General features: G+C 38.0%; 1 protein-coding gene across 1 annotated transcript; it reads left to right on the forward strand.

Annotated features, from left to right (window-relative positions):
* Window positions 1-302: 302 nt before the first annotated feature.
* LOC125649921 (uncharacterized) lies at window positions 303-20,308 on the forward strand. The gene is made up of 3 exons (XM_048877785.2): window positions 303-673; window positions 929-997; window positions 19,825-20,308. Exons 1-3 carry the CDS (start codon window positions 349-351, stop codon window positions 20,286-20,288), a joined length of 858 nt encoding a protein of 285 aa, XP_048733742.2. The 5' UTR covers window positions 303-348; the 3' UTR covers window positions 20,289-20,308.
* Window positions 20,309-22,534: the final 2,226 nt, after the last annotated feature.

Genomic DNA, 22,534 nt, shown 5'->3' on the forward strand with positions numbered 1-22,534 from the left:
ATTCACAATTATGCAATGAAATGTATAAAAATATATTTACTTACTTTTAAATATGAATGTGGGTTGTGCAGAATGACAGTATTTCAATGAGAATGTTGCCATCCATTAAATGCACCTGCAGGTTTTTATTTAAACATGCCTGAGTTTAGAGCGGGATTGCTTTCAATACAGGTAAACCGTGTACTAATTGGTGAATTTCTTCCCATTTTAATTACATTTTTCTTTGTAATCTACATTATGTAGATACATGTTAGAAGTCTCGCAGTACTACACTCCGAGACCTCTGTTATCTATGAAAAAGGCACGACCCTTGCAATGACACTTACTTCTCCAGTGTACAATTAGATCATGAATATTAATATTTCAGTCTTTCTTTTTGTTATATTTCTCGGAAGGATACAGGCACATGGGGAGAAAAGGATATTGCTGAATGATCCAGACCTCATCCACAGTCAGATCCAGGCTCTGGAGAGCAAATATCAGGATATATTGACAAAATATGCCGACCTATCCACGAAATACACAGACGTATCTACGAAATATGCAGACTTGTCAATGAAATACACCGACGTATCTACGAAAAATACAGCCTTAGCCACAAAGTGTGCCGACTTGTCCGCACATAATGCCGACCTTGCTGTAAAGTATCATCATCTTTCAGAGACCTCTAATGGTTAGTGTTGATCCAAATATAAATCAGGAATGTCAAAATTACAGAACACTGATTTTTCTGTATTGAAGATTTGATAAACCGGATACAAATATTTTTTCTAGAAAAGAGGATTGATACATTTCAAGACAATGGTTTAAAAGTACGTTTAAAGCTGTAATATAATAGGAATCCGCCAAATTTACCTTTAATGAAATAAATACCCAGAATGCTAGTGATAAATGTATGGTTATCACACTTTGAATGACTTTATTGTAGCTGGTGGTGTATTCATCCGATGGGGAAGAAAAGAATGTCCTTCTAACCAGACTGAACTTGTGTATTCAGGTCTGTAAAGATTTTCATAAATAGGAATGCATTACACTAGGCGTCATGGGAACACATATGAATAAACTACATAAGAATGCCTTCATGCCAACTTGCCCAATACTTTTCATTCACTATTGTTTCTCACTTAAACCAAAGTTTTTGGAGGACCCAGCCTCTGGATCCTTCTATAGAGATGGATATATCACACTATTCCGGGCATGTAAAAATATTTTGAGAACCGCTTGTCTCCCTAGATATACATGTAAAGTAAATATCGTTATTGATTTTAAGATCATAAAACCAAAGGTCAAATTTTTCAGCACATAAGACATAGGGCCCATAAGCCTTATCTATAACATGATTATTAGTAAAAACTATCGCTAGCTCAAAGGGCTATGGAATCTAGAAAAGTTTAAATTTATTATAGGGGATGCTTACTCTTCCTAGGCACCTGATCCGGCTTTCAGATTTTGGAACGCAGTTCGCAGTTCACTATTCGCAATTCAATAGTGAACTGCATTCCAAAACGCAGTTCGCAATTCAAATTTCTATGTGCATAAAAATACCACACTGGAATTATAAGGATGGGGTGCCAGTCACTAACCCCAAACACTGTGAAGAAATGGCTATGGTAATCTCTCTCATTACGGAGATCCGCCCCTCCAATTTTTATGCATAACGCATTACACTTAGTGAATAAACATCGGATTCGGAATCATCGAAGACCCCTACCCAGGGTACTGAAATTTTTATGGTTGGGTGTTAGTGGTCCTCCCCCACCACTGTGAAGAAATGGTGATGTTACTCTCGTTAGTTATTGAGATCCGCTCGTCCGACATTTTTAAATAACGCATTACACTTAGTGAATAAACATCGGGTTCGGAATTAACGTAAACTACTACCCCGGGGACTGAAATTTTGGTGGTATGGTATTAGTGGTCCTCTCCCACCACTGTGAAGAAATGGTGATGTTACTATTTCTAGTTACGGAGATCCGCCCCTCCAATTTTTATGCATAACGCATTACATTTAGTGAATAAACATCAGCTTCGCAATCATCAAAGACCCCTACCCCGGGGACTGAAATTTTTGTGGTAGGGTGTTAGTGGTCCTCTCCCACCACTGTGAAGAAATGGTGTTGTTACTCTCTCTAGTTACGGAGATCCGTCCAACCAATTTTTATGCATAAGGCATTACACTTAGTGAATAAACATTGGGTTCGAAATCATCGAATATCCCTACCCCGGGAACCGAAATTCTGGTGGTAGGGTATTAGTGGTCCTCTTCCAACACCATGAACAAATGGTGATGTTACTCTCTCTAGTTACGGAGATCCGCCCCTCCAATTTTTATGCATAATGCTTTACACTAAATGAATAAACATCGGGTTCGCAATTGTCGAAGACCCCTACTCCGGGGACTGAAATTATGGGGGAAGGGTATTAGGGGTCCTTTCCCCCCACTATGAAGAAATGGTGATGTTACTCTCTTTAGTTATGGAGATCCGCTCCACCGACATTTTTAAATAACGCAATACACTTAGTGAATAATTATCGGGTTCGGAATTATTGAAGACCCCCTACCCCGGGGACTAAAATTTTGGTGGTAGGGTATTAGTGGTCCTTTCCCACCTATGTGAGGAAATGGTGATGTTACTCTCTTTAGTTATGGAGATCCGCCCCTCCAAGTTTTATGCATAACGCATTACACTTAGTGAATAAACATCGGGTTCGGAATCATCAAAGACCCCTACCTAGGGGACTGAAATTTTGGGGTAGGATATCAGTTGTCCTTTCCCACCACTGTGCAGAAATGGTGATGTTACTCTCTCTAGTTACGGAGATGAGTCCCTCCAATTTTTATGCATAACGGATTACACTTAGTGAATAAACATCGGGTTCGGAATCAGCGAAGACCCCTACCCCGGGGACTGAATCTGGGGGTAGGGTATTAGTGATCCTCTCCCATCACTGTGAAGAAATGGTGATGTTACTCTCTTTAGTTATGAAGATCCGCTCCTCCGACATTTTTAAATAACGCATTACACTTAGTGAATAAACATCGGGTTCGGAATCATCGAAGACCCCTACCCCGGGGACTGAAATTTTGGTGGTAGGGTATTAGTGGTCCTCTCCCACCACTTTGAAGAAATGGTGATATTACTTTCTCTAGTTACGGAGATCCGCCACTCCAATTTTTATGCATAACGTATTACATTTAATGAATAAACATCGTTTTCGGAATCATCGAAGACCCCTACCCACGGAACTGAAATTTTGGGAGAAGGGTGTTAATGGTCCATTCCTAGCACTATGAAGAAATGGTGATGTTATTCTCTCTAGTTACGGAGATCCACCCCTCCAATTTTATGCATAACGCATTACACTAAATGAATAAACATCGGGTTCGGAATCATCGATGATCCCTACCCTGGGGACTGAAATTTTGGGAAAAGGGTGGTTATTGGTCCTCTTCAACTACTATGAAGAAATGGGGATGTTACTCTCTCTAGTTACGGATATCCGCCCCTCCAATTTCCATGCATAAGGCATTACACTAAGTGAATAAACATCGCGTTCGGAATTATCGAAGACCCCTACCCAGGGGACTCAAATTTTGGGAGAAGAGTGTTAGTGGTCCTTTCCCACCACTATGAAGAAATGTTGATGTTACTTTCTTTAGTTAGTGAGATCCGCGCCTTTAAGTTTTATGCATAATGTATTACATTATGTGAATACACATCGGGTTCGGAATCCTCGAAAACCCCTGCCCCGAGGACTGAAATTTTCGTGGTAGGGTATTAGTGGTCCTCTCCCACCACTGTGCAGAAATGGTGATGTTACTCTCTCTAGTTACGGAGATCCGCCTCTCCAAGTTTTATGCATAACGCATTACACTTAGTGAATAAACATCGGGTTTGGAATCATCGAAGAACCTTACCCAAGGGACTGAAATTTTTGTGGTAGGGTATTAGTGGTCCTCTCCCACCACTGTCAAGAAATGGTGATCTTACTCTCTCCAGTGACGGAGATCCGCCCCTCCAATTTTTATACATAACGCATTACACTTACTGAATAAACATCGGGATCGTAATCATCGAAGACCCCTACCCTGGAAATTGAAATTTTGGGAGAAGGGTGTTAGCGGTCCTCTCCCACCACTGAGAAGAAATAGTGTTGTTACTCTCTCTAGTTACGGAGATCCGCCCATCCAATTTTTATGCATAATGCTTTGCACTAAGTGAATAAACATCGGGTTCGGAATCATCGAAGACCCCTACCTAGGGGACTGGAATTTTGGGGGAAGGGTATTAGTGGTCCTTTCCCACCACTATGAAGAAATGGTGATGTTACTCTCTTTGATTATGGAGATCCGCTCCTCCGACATTTTTAAATAACGCATTACACTTTGTGAATAAACATCGGGTTCGGAATCATCAAAGAACCCTACTTATGTTTGAAAGGTCCACAAAAGGAGTATGGAGGCAAGGAAGGGAATCCCTTGGGCTCTCCTTTTTGCCCTTAGTTTTGGACTGAAGGGGTAGCAAATTGGGCCTTGCAAAGGTGTTTCCACTTAATAGTTGAATATGGTGTTCGAACAAATTTAAACTGATACACGGATGGAGAACAGCGAAGACAAACTTATGGAACCCTCGAAAGATTTAGCATATGCCTTTATGGGCAATTGAACTCACCTGAAAATTCCTAATCTTAGATAATATAGGGTCAAAACGAAGGCAAATATCAACTAGGCATATAAATCCTGGACTGTTTTGGCCATAGAGAATTGGGCCTCCTGTTTCTCCCCAAAAAGCCCGAACGTCACGGGGACTTTCTCCTTTCCCCATGAGTACCAAATTTTAAATCCAGGCGAGCTTTGTGATGATGCAGGAGCTCCATTTCTAAATAATCTGATCCTCTAGGGGAGCCACATAGGCTTGAAAACTGTATTCCACATTTCCTAGGCGTATATCCACGGGACCGGTGATAAATCCTCTCATCCTTGCGTTTTTGCCAGCCTGCACAAGGGTGACAGTCATGTTACTTTATGAGCGACTTGGGATCAAGTTCCTCCTAGACAATAGAGAAAATAACACTGACCTTATTACCTGTTTTCACAACTGCTTGCAGTTACACTCCCTAGATTGTCATTTCTACAATGGATCATGTGGTCAGGCGTAATTGCCCAATTTAGGCAAAGATGTATCTGTAGGGCCCAGAAGCATGCTATCAGGGCATGTCATCCGTCTCCTCCGCTGCTTAGCCAAAAACCCATCTCCAACCCATTTTTCTCCTCTGGCTGAGAAACTTTCTGCGTCGCTGCTTCCGGGCATTTCTCAAGTGTCTCATTATCCACGTCCTCCTCCTCCTGAACAGGTGACATCTCCTGATCTGGTTAATACTCCAGGTCCCTTTCTCCAAACCCTTTCAGCTCTGGCACTGCAATATCCTATGGGAATTCGAACCTGTCTGGGACACATGACTCATCCATGGAGAAAGCTTCAAACTTGTCGTCTTCCCACCCGATGATTTAGTATCCAGATTCCTCCTTCTCCTCTGGTGCCTCCAGGAACCGGACTCGGATCATGTTGCTCTTTAAATGACGCACACAATTGAGTGCATGGTTGTCCCTTTTTCCCGGTGACTCGTGCAATGAGCTTTTTTGCTTTGCCAATGTCCAATACCAATATCTTGGGCCTTTGCGAAGAGCGCTCCGGTGTCAGCATCCATACATCCCCGTGGATAGACCCCTCTTTAGCCAGTTGTGGATGGATCGTCGCTCCCTGCCTCGGAATTTTCCCTAAGCTTCACCGTTGCCTTCTGGGTGCATCCTTCCAATTGAGCTACGGTCAGCCCCTCTTGAAATAGACAGCAGCCCCACACTTCAAACACCCGGGGGTTTCTGTTCATGTCTTGCAGTGATGAATGGTGCATCTGGGGAAGGATTCTGCCCCGCAGTTCCTTCTCCAGTTCCTCATTTCTCAGACATGTCCCGTAAATCCTTCAATGACGTCGTTCCCACCGGTTGCTGGACCTCCTCCTGGATTACCATCCTCATTTCCTTCATGGGCTTAAATTGACTTGGTTTATTGGGAATGCTGGTAGTACTGCATCCTGTCCATACATGTAGCTTCCTTTGCAGTCTTAGATATACCATCCAGGGCGTACAGAACTGCATCTCGATCCTCGACTATAAAACAGCTGAGCAATGAAATGTGAATGCACATCAGGCACAAATGGAAAAACATGTATCGCTAAGGTGAGGACCCGGTCCGCCCACTAGTTCAGCGATTCTCCCACACCAAGAAACTGACTGGAAATTCATTTGATGTATGCACTGACGATTTGAAGCGCTTCTCGAAACGTCTCAAGATCTCAGCCAGTGAAGGGTTATCATCCATCCCCAACAAGGTGTAATAGTCGCTCGAAGTGTCATTTAAGGAGAAGTAGAATTGGTTGTGATGCTCCATCTCTTTCATTTGTTGATTGAAAGCTACATGTAGTTGAACAATCTTGCGGAAGAAGGATTTCCAAGTAGATTTCCCATCATACCGCAGATCCGTGTACCTAGACGAGTTTCTACCTTTGCCAATCGCATGTTCCCCTGCATAAGAGTACCGGGGGGGGGGTTGTACTTGGGATAGCCCCTGGGCGGAACACCTAGAGAAAAGCGCTTGTGATTCTGGTTCACCTAAATATAACTGGGACGAAACGTTGGCTACTCTACCCCTTACCCCTCTTCCTCTCCTTACAAACAGTGGTTACAAGGCTGTGTCTGAAAATGAGCAGATGGCCCCTGCTAATGATAAAGGACGGTCATGGCAACGATGTGGTGCATATATGTGCCCGCATATCCACAAACCACAGGGATACCAAGGATTAGGCGTACTAGTTACACCCCCAGACCTAGAGTCAAGAAAATGGAATGCGTAGCTTTTGCGATGTTGTACTGCATGGTAAAGGGCCAGAGGATCCTTTGAGATCAGGACAATGGAGGGACTTCAGGAACTGGTGAGTTCCCAGAATAACCCCGGCTCCAACAATAGGGCAACTAGGGGATACAGCCTTGGTGTAGGGATATGGTGGCGGTGACAAGAAGCCCTAATACAAACCATGACCGTACTGGCTTGGGGTCTGGTCATCAACCCATCGGTGAGGGGATTGGGCTGATCTCTCCAACACTGGAATGAAGGGATGCGGTGATTGGGGTATGGTATTCTGGGAGATTCCCAGAACTGGGTATGTAATCCACGACTGTATAGTCGTAGTAGGCCTCACTGGGATATCGGGCATAACTGAACCCCTCCCCATGGGAGACGAGTAGTCGTCAGTCAACCTATCTAAGTCCCTAAAACTAGAACTTTTCTTAGGCGAAGCGAAACTAATCAAGTTATTCGGGGAGTCGCACCTACACTATAGATCCCCATCTAAAATCTAAACTGTCAATCTTCTGAAAAATGAACTGGGGACCAGAAACCTTACCACTACAATTGCCACCCCTGAACCTTTCACCCCCTTCCTCAAACAAAAAGGACGGAGAGAAATAATCACTTAGGGTATATCATACCGCCATGGGCACTTCCACTCCGTGGGTTGTCTAAACTAAAGCAAACATTGCCTCCCAACCTACTCATGTGTAAGTACGGGGATATGGGGTTATGTCGCGCTACCGCTGGGGTATCTGGGGTGGGCCACAAGCCCAACAAAGAAGATACCTCATCCATAGACAAATACATCACCCTCATACACAAAAATATACAAAGCTACTAAATTTTTATTACAAAATGTCTAAATGATTTATTCTATCTGTCTAAAACAATTACTAAACCTCAATTTAATTCAAATTGAATAACTTAAACTAAACTAAAACACTCCGACAAAATGGCGGCAGACCAGCGTACTGCAGAGAAACATATACTTTGCAATCCCCCATGGAGATAACTCCGTGGGCTGGAGTTAAAGTACCCCATAATTAATCATTAAAAAGCTCTGAAAATGGACCGAAACTCGGAAGGCTCTAGGTGGGATCCCAGCAGTAGCAAACTGAGGGCGGAAACTGATAGTCCTAGGGTTTCCCCTTCTTACCCCCATACATGTACTCTTTTTGTGGACACTTCAACGTTTTAGTTGTTATTAGTCTTCCTTATATGTGATCTTACATGATGGGAAATCATGAACTTTCATTTGAGCTCAATTACCCTTAAAGGTCTATTTGACCCCTTTGAAGGGTTCTTTATTTGTGACTTCGTTGCCCTCTATCCTTATATCAAAATTGTTTTCTTTTATCACCCAATATTTAAACATAAGAAAAGTCTGAAATGTTGCCTCACCCTTGGGATTGAGGCGTAAGGTTGTACCCCATCAGTCCAAAACTGAGGGCGGAAAATGATAGTCCGAGGGATCCCCTTCCTTGCCTGCATACTGTTTTTGCGTAATTTTCAAAGATTAATTTGTTATTACATGTACTGGGGTAGACTTCATTATGACCCTACATGATGTAAAATCAAGAACTTTAAATTTCAGGTAAGCTCAATCGTCCTTATAGGCCTATGTGACCTTTAACATGTTGTATATGTTTGACTGTGTTGTTCTCTATCCGTCTATCAGCTTTGTTTTCTTTCATTACCAAATATTCAATTATTAGAGAGGTCTGAAAAGTGGCCCCACCTTTATGAGGCCCCAGGTAATGGGACTCCTTGTATGGGTTCTATATGTTTAACGTTTACCCTTTATCAGTTTTGTTTTATTCCAACACCCTTTAGTCAATTATTAGAAAGGTCTGAAAAGTGGTCCCACCTTTGGAAGACCCCAGGTGGTACCCCTACAGCCCCAATCTAAGGGCGGAAAATGATAACCTTAGGGATCCACTTGTCTACATACTCATTTAGCGGTTTCTACAAAGATTAAGTTGTTATTAGCCTTTATTATGACCCTACATCACAGTACACGACACGAGTTTTATACACCCCACTGTGGAAAGACCACGGTGGAAAATCCACGGAGATACACCGTGTCCTCCATGATCTACGCTGTGTGTTATTTGCGAATACACATAACTTCTAGGAGCTTTGCCCTGGCCACGGGCGCCTTGCAGGAGAAGTGAAAATGTGCCGCAGGCCAAATAATCATGATAAGGGTGGAATTTTAAGAAAAGAAAAAAAATGTCAATACCCCCCCCCCCCTACTTATATTGTTTTTCAGCATTTTGAGCCAATTCCAACGATACCAAACACTAAATATTATGTTTTTGAGAAAACCTGGTTTTGAAAAAAATTTTCTTTTAGTCTTCTTTCTTCGTCAAAATATTCTTAAATTCTATGTTTAAATAATGCTACTTGCAGATAATTCCTGTTTTGAATGCGAATTAGTATATTCAGTAAATGACAAGCATACATGTACAACATGTAATAGGGATATTTAATAATTACCGATGTGCTCTCTCTCTCTCTCTCTCTCTCTCTCTCTCTCTGACAAATGCGCTGTTTAACATAATTACTTCCATCATATAGAAATTGGAGCATTGTCGATGATTAACAGATGGGATTTAATTTATTATATAATTAATAGAAGCAAAAATACAAACCATCGAATGATTTATTTTTAAAATCCCGAGTTGGTTACATTTGACCGAGACTTATGTTCAGTGTACTTTGATAGAGGTTTCATTAAAAAAAAGTTCATCAGGAGTGTCTGGATAATGCAATGATTTTTGTATAATAAATATATACCTTGCAAATTCCTAGGGTCTTTGTCACGGTATAACGATAACTAAATTACGGTTAGCTAGTTTGGGTTTTGACTTAATATGAAAATTGTGAAATATATTGGGTCGGCGCGATATCAGGTCTAGTCTAAGATCACGGGTGTCTTGCGCCGACCCAATATATTTCACACTTTCCGCAAGAAGCCAAGCACTTCTGTTGATTTCAAATACACGGATTAGCTGACCCCCAATTGTTCTACTGAGGCAAAAACTCCTTCGAATTTGCATGGAATGTACAAGTTATACACAGGTCATTGTTATAGTCATACATCATAGTACCGCTAACCTGACAAACATTTTTAAATTTTAAATAAGTTATTGAATGACGAAGTATGACCAAACTGCAGATTGAACTTTATAGAGCCCTGTGCTACAATGTAACATAATTTATATAAGTTGCCGGTTAAGTTGTATAAAATTTTTGACAAGCAGTAAGATAACAACAAAAAATGGTGCTTAAAGTGTCCGATGACGAAAACCTTAAATTGTGTACATGTGTGTGTGTGTGTGTGGGAGGGGGGGGGGGTAGTAGTCTGAAACTGTCTCAATTCCCCCTTCCGACTTCAATTTCTTAAATCGCGCAGTGGGTAGGTCGCTACAAACTTTCAAGCTTTCATATCACACCCTCTCCGATTCTACGTGCCTGTAATCAATATTTAAAGGACACAACGCATGTTTCTAAACTTTTTCATTTTTTCAGCAAAATTAACTCTTTTTATGTCTAAAACTACTTTAAATGTGTTTTAAATGAAATATTTTGCTTAGTTTTCGAGTTTGAAAGCGATGAAATTCAAATCTTGCGATATGCATATTTTCTTTCGCTAGTTTACGCGCCATTTTGTGTGACGTCATATGCGCCCTCGGGTTTGAAAACATCTATTAGCCATTTCATAAACAGATTAGATTTAATCGACAAAAAACCAATTATCACGTTAACGGCTTGTAAATAATAATGCATTAAGATGTTTTGTGCCGTGCTCGGGTGTACTAGTTGTCGGTAGAAAGGATTTAGACTGAGTATTTTTCAATTTTTCGAAGGAAGGTACGAGAAAAAAGACGTGGATAATTTTTTTTGTTGGAGCAAGAACTTTACCTTAAAAAACACACCCAGTCACTTTTTCAAACATCGCTTGGACAGAGACCCTGATAAACTGCGAGAAAATGGATATATCGAAGCTATAAGCACTGGTAGGCCTATAGCATACATTCTGTTTTGCTCTTCAAATTCAATACACACTCGGATCAACTGACCTTCACCTTGTAACAACATATATCGACGATACAATGTAACTTCTACCAACTGGTAGATTTACAACAACAAAAAATAAAGATACAAAATAATTGAACTTTTAATTATACAAATAATAGAATATTGTATTTCCTAACTTCAAATTGAATTATAAAATTATTTCTTTATTGAACTCGTAGCTTCTTGAGTGCGTCAGTAGGTTATAACGCCGTGCTCCCACTTCGTACTTCCTAAAGACGTGCAGATCACAATTCAAAAATAGTAATAAGATTGCTTTATCAAAATAAAATAATGTGATTACCACTTTAAATTTGAATATTTTTATTGATTTGTGTGTGTTGTCTTTTTCTTTCTTTCCGAAATGCACACGTGACAATAGCTTGGCATAGGGCCTAGTTGTCAACAATTTAACGTATCATAATTTGTCTAATCCAAAAATAAATAATGATTGCACTGTTTATTTTAGAAAAACAGCGCCAATTACAGATGTATAAAGGAATAACATCCCCAAACAGTTTGTAGACAGCGGCCCATATAAACATTATTTACTCACAATTTTGCCGATTTCATACACGCTTTACTCGCTATATTTGGGTATTTACATCGTTATATGTGTGCACTGGTGGCGAACACATATAAAACTCGGACAATTTATCAACATCGATTTAAATATGTTGCCCATGGTAAATTAATTAGGCCCCTAAAAGTTGAGTTTTTAATACTATCTCGCAGTACTTTCACAATCCGAAGGGCGCATGTGACGTCACTGTACCACGTGACTACCTACCTAATTAACTTGACTTTTTTGAAATCGGGGCTTAGATTTAAGTCTGTATTGTGGTTAAATATCGCAAAATTTCGGCGAACGAACTATTAGAATTAATTACTATAAGCATAAAGAAGACAAAATGCATGTAATATTGTATACTTTGAAAACATGAGATGTGTCCTTTAAGGATGTTATGCCTCGTTCACACGGATGCGCATTAAATTTTACTTCGAATCAATTTGATGTGAAGTAAGATAATGCGCATTAAATTAATTCGAATTAAATAGCGTTCACACGGCGGTAATATTTAATGCGAAGTAAATTAATGCGCATTAGATTCGTATGCATCTCTATTAAAGGGTGCGCGAAATAATAGAATAGACTATGATATTGAAAATTATTTTTATAGATATTTTACTGAATATTGTGTAGATACAGAATTCTTTGTTCAGAACGTTTTATAGGCCTACATGTAGTATACTACATGTTTACAATTTACATACATAACTGATCTACACATAAGGAGTTTTTTGTCGTGTTTATTTATATGTTCCCAAGAAATTACTTGTTATTTCCTCTGAAAACCAGCATTCAATCTAGGCAATATATTGTTTCTTCATGGGCCCAATTTTAAAACTTCGGAACGTCTTTTTCACCATTCCGCTGACTATTGTTGTGACGTAATTTTTAATTACTAATACGTATTATAAGTCTACTATGACGTCATATGGTATAAAAATTAACAATGAGCGGCATATGTTTTAAAAAATGTAAAAAAGAAAATCATATTATCACTATTTTAAAACATTGTTGTCGTATTTAAAAACAATTCCTTCGACATGTATTACTCAGTATGCCTATGCAGAGCACAGATTTACGTCTGACATTATCTAATGACATGCTGTTTGTACATGTTTTTAGTGATTATTATCATTTTGCTTAGTTTTTCGTACAAAACTAACATTAATATATATAGCTGACCATGGGTATGATGCATGTGACCCAAATTGGCCATTACGCATGCGTCTACATTTAATCGAATTAGCTTCGCTTTGCGTTCACACGGAGCTAATGCATGCGAAGTAAATTTTATTTCGCATTAACTTACGTTTAATGCGAATTAAATTCTTCGTGTGAACGAGGCATAAAACCTCGGTGTCAAATGCAACTAGTTCATGAAAAAAAGACTAATATTAATATAAACAGAAATGACTTAAAGGACACAATGCATGCAATCTAATTAAAATTAGATGTTGGATCCTCTCGCATACTCGCTACACAGTGTAGCGAGTATGCAAGCGGATCCAACATCTAATTTCAATTAGATTGCAACGCATGTTTCTAAACTTTTTCATTTTTTCAGCAAAATTAATACTTCTTATGCCTAAAACTACTTTAAATGTGTTTTAAATGAAATGTTTTGCGTAGTTATCGAGTTTGAGAGCGATGAAATTCAAATCTTGCGATATGCATATTTTCTTTCGCTAGTTTACGCGCCATTATGTGTGACGTCATATGAGCCCTCGGGTTTGAAAACATCTATTGGCCATTTCATAAACAGATTACATTTAATCGACAAAAAACCAATTATCACGTTAACAGATTGTAAATAATAATGCATTAAGATGTTTTGCGCCGTACTCGGGTGTACTAGTTGTCGGTAGAAAGGATTTAGACTGAGTATTTTTCAAGTTTTCGAAGGATGGTACGAGAAAAAAGAAGTGGATAATTTTTTTGTTGGAGCAAGAACTTTACCTTAAAAAACACACCCAGTCACCTTTTCAAAAACCGATTGGACAGAGACCCTGATAAACTGCGAGAAACTGGATATATCGAAGCTATAAGCACTGGCAGGCCTATAGCATACATTCTGTTTTGCTCTTCAAATTCAATACACACTCGGATCAACTGACCTTCACCTTGTAACAACATATATCGACGATACAATGTAACTTCTACCAACTGGTAGATTTACAAAACAAAACAAAAATTAAAGATACAAAATAATTGAACTTTTAATTATACAAATAATGGAATATTGTATTTCCTAACTTTAAATTCAATCATAAAATTATTTCCTTATTGAACTTGTAGCATCTTGAGTGCGTCAGTATATAATGCCGTGCTCCCACTTTGTAATTCCTAAAGACGTGCAGATCACAATTCAAAAATAGTAATAAGATTGCTTTATCAAAATAAAATAATGTGATTACCACTTTAAATTTGATTATTTTTATTGATTTGTGTGTGTGTTGTCTTTTTCTTTCTTTCCGAAATGCACTCCGAATAGCTTGGCATAGGGCCTAGCAATCTAATTAAAATTAGATGTTGGATCCTCTCGCATACTCGCTACACAAACATCTAAAAACATCCCATAGAGGGTCACGTCAGAGGTCAAATTCGGTATCACTCTAGACTTATCGGCTTCAACAAACATTCAATGATTTTGCCAGCGGTTATTTCATTGGTCAATCGAATTTGACCTCTGATGTGACCCTCTACATGTTTGTGTAGCGAGTATGCAAGCGGATCCAACATCTAATTTCAATTAGATTGAGGGCCTAGTTGTCAAAAATTTAACGTATCATAATTTGTCTAATCCAAAAATAAATTAATGATTGCACTGTTTATTTTAGAAAAACAGCGCCAATTACAGATGTATAAAGGAATAACATCACCAAACAGTTTGTAGACAGCGACCCATATAAACATTATTTACTCACAATATTGCCGATTTCATACACGCTTTACTCGCTATATTTGGGTATTTACATCGCTATATGCGTGCACTGGTGGCGAAAACGTATAAAACTCGGAAAATTTGTCAACATAAATTTAAATGTTGTCCATGGTAAATAAATTAAGCCCCTAAAAGTTGGGTTTTTAATAATATCTCGCAGTACTTCCACAATCCGAAGGGCGCATGTGACGTCACTGTGCCACGTGACTACCTACCTACTTAACTAGACGTTTTGAAATCGGGGCTTAGATTTAAGTCTGTATTGTGGTTAATTATCGCAAAATGTCGGCGAACGAACTATTAAAATTAATTACTATAATCATAAAGAAGACGAAATGAATGTAATGTTGTATACTTTGAAAACATGAGATGTGTCCTTTAACGATTATTTGCTTTTATTCATATACGCTATCGATTATTAAAATCTTTAATTGCTATATGAAATCATTTTGAGAGAGAGAGAGAGAGAGAGAGAGAGAGAGAGAGAGAGAGAGAGAGCATTGGTAATCATTGAAAATCATTAATTATAATATTCATGAATGTATGCAGATACGGGAAGTTTAATACGTTCAGTATAAATCTTGAAAGTACAATTTTTTCTGATTAATTATCCATCCCCTTTCATTCTGATATCTTTTTTAATTTCCCATGTTGTTTTCTTTACATGATAAATATTTTGGCTGGTCCGGGTTATGACTAATGAATGAGTCCCTCCCCCCTTCTAAAACGATGTTACGTGCTTAGCTGTCTCTCGGGTTCGGAATCATTGAAGACCCCTACCCCGAGGACTGAAATTTTTGCGGAAAGGTATTAGTGGTCCTTTCCCACCACTGTTAAGAAATGGTGATGGTACTCTCTCTAGTTACGGAGATACGCCCCTCCAATTTTTATGCATAATTCATTACAATTGATGAATAAACATCGGGCTTGGAATTATCGAAGACCTCTAACCCGGGGACTGAAATTTTGGGGGTGGGGTATTAGTAGTCCACTCCTATCATTGTGAAGATTTGTTGAAGATACTTTTGATAGTTACGTAGATCCGCTCTCCTATTCTTATTCATAATGCAATGCACTTCGTGAATAAATATTGGGTTCGGAATCATTGAAGACGCCTACCCCGGTGCTTAGTACTATCATTTACCGCCCTCCTTTGATGTCTTAGGGGTGCCTCATGGGGTCTTCCAAGGGTATGGTCTCCTTTCAGACCTCTCTTACAAATGTCTGTAGGGTATTGAAATAAAAAAAAACTGATAAAGGACTAGACAACAATAAAGTCAAGCATATAGAACCTTTAAAAGGGTCACATAGGGCTTTAAGGGCAATATTGAGCTCACCCGAAAATTCATGAATTTACATGTAGGGTGATAATTTCATGTAGGGTCATAATGATGGCCAATAACAACTTAATCTTTGAAGAATCCACAAAAAGAGTATGCAGGCAAGGAGGGGGGCCCCTAAAGCCATCGTTTTCCATTCTCAGTTTGGGGCTGTAGGGGTACCCCCTTTGGTTTCCAATGGGTGGACCACTTTTCAGACCTCTCTAATAATTGAATATTGGGTGATGAATGAAAAGAAAGCGGATAGACGGGTAGAGAACAAGAAGGTGAAACACATAGAATACTTTTAAAAGGTCACATAGGTACGGAAGCATATTAGGGCCGCAGCAGTATCTTTTTTATGGGCCGGCACGAGCCGGCCCATTCTATGAAATAAGAATTTGAGAAGTGTATGAGTTTCTGCGGGATGAGTGTGTATTTTTTTTTTTAAGTTGGATTACTGATTATCATGATACGTTTTCATTTTGTATGTAAAGTAATTCGGTGGTGTTTTTTAAACATTTGTTGTTGTTTTTTGTTTTTTTTTTTGTTGTGTAACACACAGGTCACGTGCGCTTATCTGCTGACCTATTTATAGAGGTGGCGTCATTTATTTATTTTTTTTTGAAAAATGCATAATTCCAAGGGTGCTAAAGAATGTTTTGATTATTGCATTATACTATTTTGTTAAATATTGTCACAGGTTGTGCCAATAAAATTTTCAATCTTGAATAAATCTGATTTATTTCATAGCGAAAGGTTATGATATTTGGATAACCCAAATTAAATGTCACAGTTTTAATATGGAAAGTGTGAAATTAAATTAATGCAGTATTCATGCAACAGTCATTGGTTGAATTATTTTGCACATTAGAAAATGTTTGCTTAATATATTCAAGTGATAAAAGCTCAATATTTTCCAATAATGAACATTGTAAATATTCATCAAACTTATAACATCCAAGGAGCAGAATAACCCATATCTATTATTTTGAGGTCATTCAGATGAGGCTTGTAAGCCATGGTCCTGTGTCACGATAGGCGTTAGCACGATAAAGAACCCTCACTGCTCAATTCGCCCGAAGGTGACGTCTCTATAAGAGTGAAAAATTCGAGAATGAGACGTAAAGCAGCATATAAACACATTATTCTGAGGTCACAATGGTTTAAGGTTAAGGTTCAGACTGCTCTTTAAAAAAGTCCACTGGAGAACCTTTGCCTACTGGACATACACGTAGTTCACAGATCTTTAAGGAGTAACAGATAACTGTTCATTTTGTATGTTAATGGGTCGAATTTGGACACTTGTCCAATCAATATGTTTACGAGACAGTTTTAGTTTATGGAAACAATGATACTCTCTTGGAAATTTGTTCGCCCCATAACTTTGGTGCGTGCACCAATGTTTCTTGTTTAGTTTGTTATAACAAATTGATAATTTGTTATAACAGATTATTAATTTGTTATAACAGATTATTAATTTGTTATAACAGATTATTAATTTGTTATAATAAATTATTAATTTGTTATCACAAATTAGTAATTTGTCATAACAAATTAATTTCAGTCCCCGGGGTAGGGGTCTTCGATGATTCCGAACCCGATGTTTATTCACTTAGTGTAAAGCATTATGCATAAAAATTGGAGGGGCGGATCTCCGTAACTGGTGAGAGTAACATCACAATTTCTTCACAGTGGTGGGAGAGGACAACTAATACCCTAGCAGAAAATTTTCAGTCCCCGGGGTAGGGGTCTTCGATGATTCCGAACCCGATGTTTATTCCCTAAGTGTAATGCATTATGGATAAAAATTGGAGGGGCGGATCTACGTAACTAGAGAGATTACCATCACCATTTCTTCACAGTGTTTGGGGTTGGTAACTGGCACCCCATCCTTATAATTCCAGTGTGGTTTTGTTTTATGCATACAGAAATTTGAATTGCGAACTGCGTTCTGGAATGCAGTTCACTATTGAATTGCGAATAGTGAACTGCGAACTGCGTTCCAAAATCTGAGTTCCAAAATCTGAAAGCCACCTGATCCCTGTTTGCACAACTCTCTGTTTTGTATTGCTTATATGAGTTATGAGATTGATCACTGTATGTTATCTTCGCCTTTCATTATAGTGATTATTGTCTTTATCATTTGAAAGATTTCTTTAAGTTTGCTGATACGGTATAAAAAGTAAATGCATATTGAGGAAAAGCAGAAAAAGATACACCACAATTGTGAATTTTGGCAACGCAAGGATTCTGACTCTACGACGGGTCCAAACTAGTCATCTTGTTAATGATACATATATATCATATTATATAGAGTTTTTGATCAGTATAGGCTTTTTCGGGGTAATTTAAGTTTTAAGAATACGTCCTGCTTCATACTGCTGCTGAATATTATAACCTAGTTTAAATATTGAATAGGAATACTTTTTTCTAGATTTCGTAGCCCTTGTGACTATTGATAATTTTAACTAATACTCAGGGCAATGGGCCTCTTGTTCTTCCAAATGTGCGGTTGTAGAGTAGAAGAATTTTGAAAAATTGTCACGTTTTGGCAGTTTTTACTCCGCCTTTAATGCTCCAGGGATGCAGAGGAGTCCTAGATTTTACAGTCAGATCAGTTTACTCAGGTGACCTACAATATCTTCAGCTCAATCCTTTCACTGGGTATCATCTATTTATTACGACAGTTTTTCATATATAATAATACATTAAATATTTTAGTTTACGATCAAAATGTCATACCATCATGGTTTTATGACTCCTTTTGATTTTGACTGTATGTACATGATTGGATATAGGGTGAAAACAAGCTTAGTCTGTTTTGTAACATAATGATCCAAAATCTCACGTAAGTTATTCTCATCAAAATTTATCGGTTGTCTGTCATATTTATTGTTAAAACCCTTTGCCATCAAGTAACCCTGACTAAATGACAACCCTTACTTTTGCAATCACTTCATTTTAAATTTTAAGTTCGCTCTTTTGAATATTGCCGCACGGATAATGTATATATTATCTCTCGTTTTATGAAGACATTTAAAAACAACAAATCTTATTATAGCCATGTACTTTTGAGGGGAGAATATTCTTTCAGTACTGAGATCAATACTGAGTGATTAATGATAATTAAAAATACAACTTTAACATATTGATATATCTATATTACAAACACATACTTACATGTAAAATTCAAGACTTATGATTGATTGATTGTGTGGGTTTTTTTAACGTTCCGCCCGAGATTTTTCACTCATATGGAGAGGTTACCATTGCCGGTAAAATGCTGCAAAATTTAGGCCTATACTCGGCGCTTACGGCCTTTGAGCAGGGGGGATCTTTATCGTGCCACACCTGCTGTGACATGGGGCCTCGGTTTTTGCGGTCTCATTCGAAGGACCGCCCCATTTAGTCGCCTCGTATGAGGACCTATTCTAACCCGGATCCCCACGAGGCAAGTCTTCAATTTCATCCGAGTCCAAATATTGCATCAAGTCAATGTTACTGATTGAAAGTCTACTGTAAGACGCAGATTCGGTTGATAAATATATTCCTTAATTTTAATCATTTTAAATAACCATTGAAAACAGTTCATTTAAAAATGTTTTCATTAGTTAGAATGATAAATAAATGTTTAAGCAAAATAAGTTTCTGATTTACTTCCTTATTATTTATTAAAGCATGATCTACGGTTTCCCCTTTTGTAGATCCCTCATTAACAGTTAAAACAGTACACATCCCTTATGTTTGTTTAGAATGTTGAAATTCCGGGAGCACCCCAACTAAAAACCAAACCAATTTATTGTCATCCGCTCTGGAGCGAAGAAGCGGGAGACAACATTGTTAGTATAGACTCTTCAACAAACAGTTGTCAAATTGAGCAGGGTTACCACTTTCTTGTGAAAACTAAGCATCCTCATTTGATAACCCTGCTCAGACACGATATCATTTGTGACATTTCCCGACTAATGAAGACAACATCAATGGTCAGTAACACTATTTCAGGATTCGCTGGTGGTTCCTGGTACAATGACGAAGGTGGAGCCGCAGAATATGTATGTCTCCCTCGAGATCCAAACCTTGCGACAAAATTTTCTGGTAATCATGCTAAAATGTATGGATCGGAGTACAATAGTTTAGGAGCACCATTTGGTCTACACGACGGTGACGACGTTCCTTGTGCTGTTTGTAGAAGTTCCAGAGAGACAAGTGTCTTGATGATACCCGGTAAGAACAGTTGTTACACTGGATGGGCAATGCAGTACCACGGGTACCTTGTAGCTGGATACTACGCTTATAAAGGAGCAGGCCAGTATATTTGTTTAGATGAACATCCCGAAACACTCACCGCAGGTGGCCACAATGAGGACGGAAAGTTGATTTACCCTGTGCAGGCTGTCTGTGGATCCCTCCCCTGCCCTCCATACGAAAACGGCAAATATCTAACCTGTGCTGTTTGTGCAAAATAAATTTCATGTATGAAGATGGATAATATTGTCATTCATGTGTATAGCTTAAGGTAGACCTATACTCGGCCTTAAATTTACCCAATCATGAAAAATTTGCCTTTATAAGATAGATATATATTCCAGAAATAGATAAACATTGAAAAATATATATGTTAACATGCTATTTTCATTGTTATTGCTTCTCAAAAGTAAGTACCCCATCCACATATAATCAGCATTAATGAAAATGTATTCCTCCTTATTTTTCTTAATAATTATTTTTTTCCACACAAATGGGCTGTAATAAGCAACATAGACTGTATACCCATTATTTAATGATATGTAATCATTTATTTTAATAAATTTGAATAACTATTTTCATAATGTACACTTTGTGAGCCCAAACATGATAAAACAAATACTGTTGAAAATGCCATTTGATGTCAATATTGGTCTTTCCCCCCAATTTTTATGGACTAAACCTTGAATAAATTGTTTCCAATTTACAGATTAATATCTGAGAAAAAGGATTTGCGTAAGAAAATTATATGCTGACGTATCATTTTAAAAGCTATAAACTCTACAACAAGTACACCCCCCCCCCCCCTTAAAAAAAATCTTGAATTATACATTATCATATATTCATACGACATGTGAAACTTGAGTATATTTACAACCTTGGATAATAATTTGAACTATGTTAAACTATAAGCAGGGCTCACACTGGACCAAAATTTTGTGTCGCAACCTGGCGCGCGTGCATCGACTCATACACGTTTACTGTAGATCTATAATTTTATATTTCATGTATATTATTCAAGAGGCATATACAACTTATCATATCTCTGGTTATTCTTACACAATGTATACAACATAGCTTTGTTTAGTTTTTATCACAAATCACTATAATTATTAGGATATTGTGAAAATCGGTTGTATTTCAGCAGATTGCTTTTTAGTCTGTCTGATGACATTGCAGCACAATAACTGTTTTATTTCTAAACATTGTTTTTGGCTAAGTTGACTCAATTCTATTTCATACCAGAAAAAATTAAGAGTATTTCATAGCATATAAACTGGCTGTATTAAATAAAAACAAGAAATGAGTTTCTAAATGTTTATTAATCATTTTAGTGGTGTAAATGACATATATTACTCATTAAATTTGAAGTCTAGAAAGTTACTGATGACAAAGTTACTGAAAATTAATTACTGTAATACATAACACATGATCATAGTTTCACATCACATTTTCACTGAAGAATCCTGTTTTCATCTTGAAATCCAGAATGACAAAGTGGTCCTTTAGTTTGGTGAATCTCATCATGTAGAGGAGAAGGGACTTCATGAAGTCTGAAACAAATTTTAAATGGCTTAAGATGATGTGAATTCAAAAGATGACAGGATAGCAATTTCAGAAAAACCTACTGTTTTGCGTTTCCTCATGGCCATTTTCTAAGTAGATCAAACTAAAGATCTAAAGAATAATGCAATTTCCCAACATTCCTCTATTTATACACTATACTAATGTCAAATGGATTAGAAAATATAGCTGAACATTCTAGTTTACCTTTCTAGATGAAATCGCTTTGGTACTGTGATGAACCGACAAATTAAATTTTATATATTTTTATTAACACGGAAGTATCTTCCATTGACTAGCTTGTGTGCACAATTTCACGCTTTTTATTCCATCCAGTACAAAACAGGTAGCTCCCCAGTAATGGCTCCGGGTATCTCTATATTTACGATGTGTACTGTAGGTAACTGGCATGCGCAAAGTTCATTTCATTCACACCTACCTGTACATAGAAGATCAACCCTTTGTTTTGTGTAAACTGCTAAATAAACAAGACGCCCCTAAGTCTTATTGTTCCCATGCGACAGGGTATCCACATTCTGCACAGGTAAAACAGTCCTGAGGCTGTTTGGATGCCAACAGCTGAAATTCAAAATGGCGCGCGAATACTAAAATACGAAATGTCCGTGTCGCATTTCCGGAATTTCTGTCGCATTTTTTTCTGAAAAATCGCAAAATGCGACAAATGCGATGGGCAGCGTGAGCCCTGCTATAAGTATTATAAGATACATGTGGTTTGCAATTAGATTTTACATTTTATCAGAAAACAAATTCTAGAAGAGGGTATTCACAATGTGAAAGTAAAAAGTAACAAACTGAATTTTGATAGTTTTGCTTATTGTGATTAATGCATGTGTGTAATGTGTGTTATATCTTTTATCATGAAATCATTTGCATGTACATAAAT

This window comes from Ostrea edulis, chromosome 5 (genome assembly GCF_947568905.1).
Source record: "Ostrea edulis chromosome 5, xbOstEdul1.1, whole genome shotgun sequence".
Classification (NCBI taxonomy): domain Eukaryota; kingdom Metazoa; phylum Mollusca; class Bivalvia; order Ostreida; family Ostreidae; genus Ostrea; species Ostrea edulis.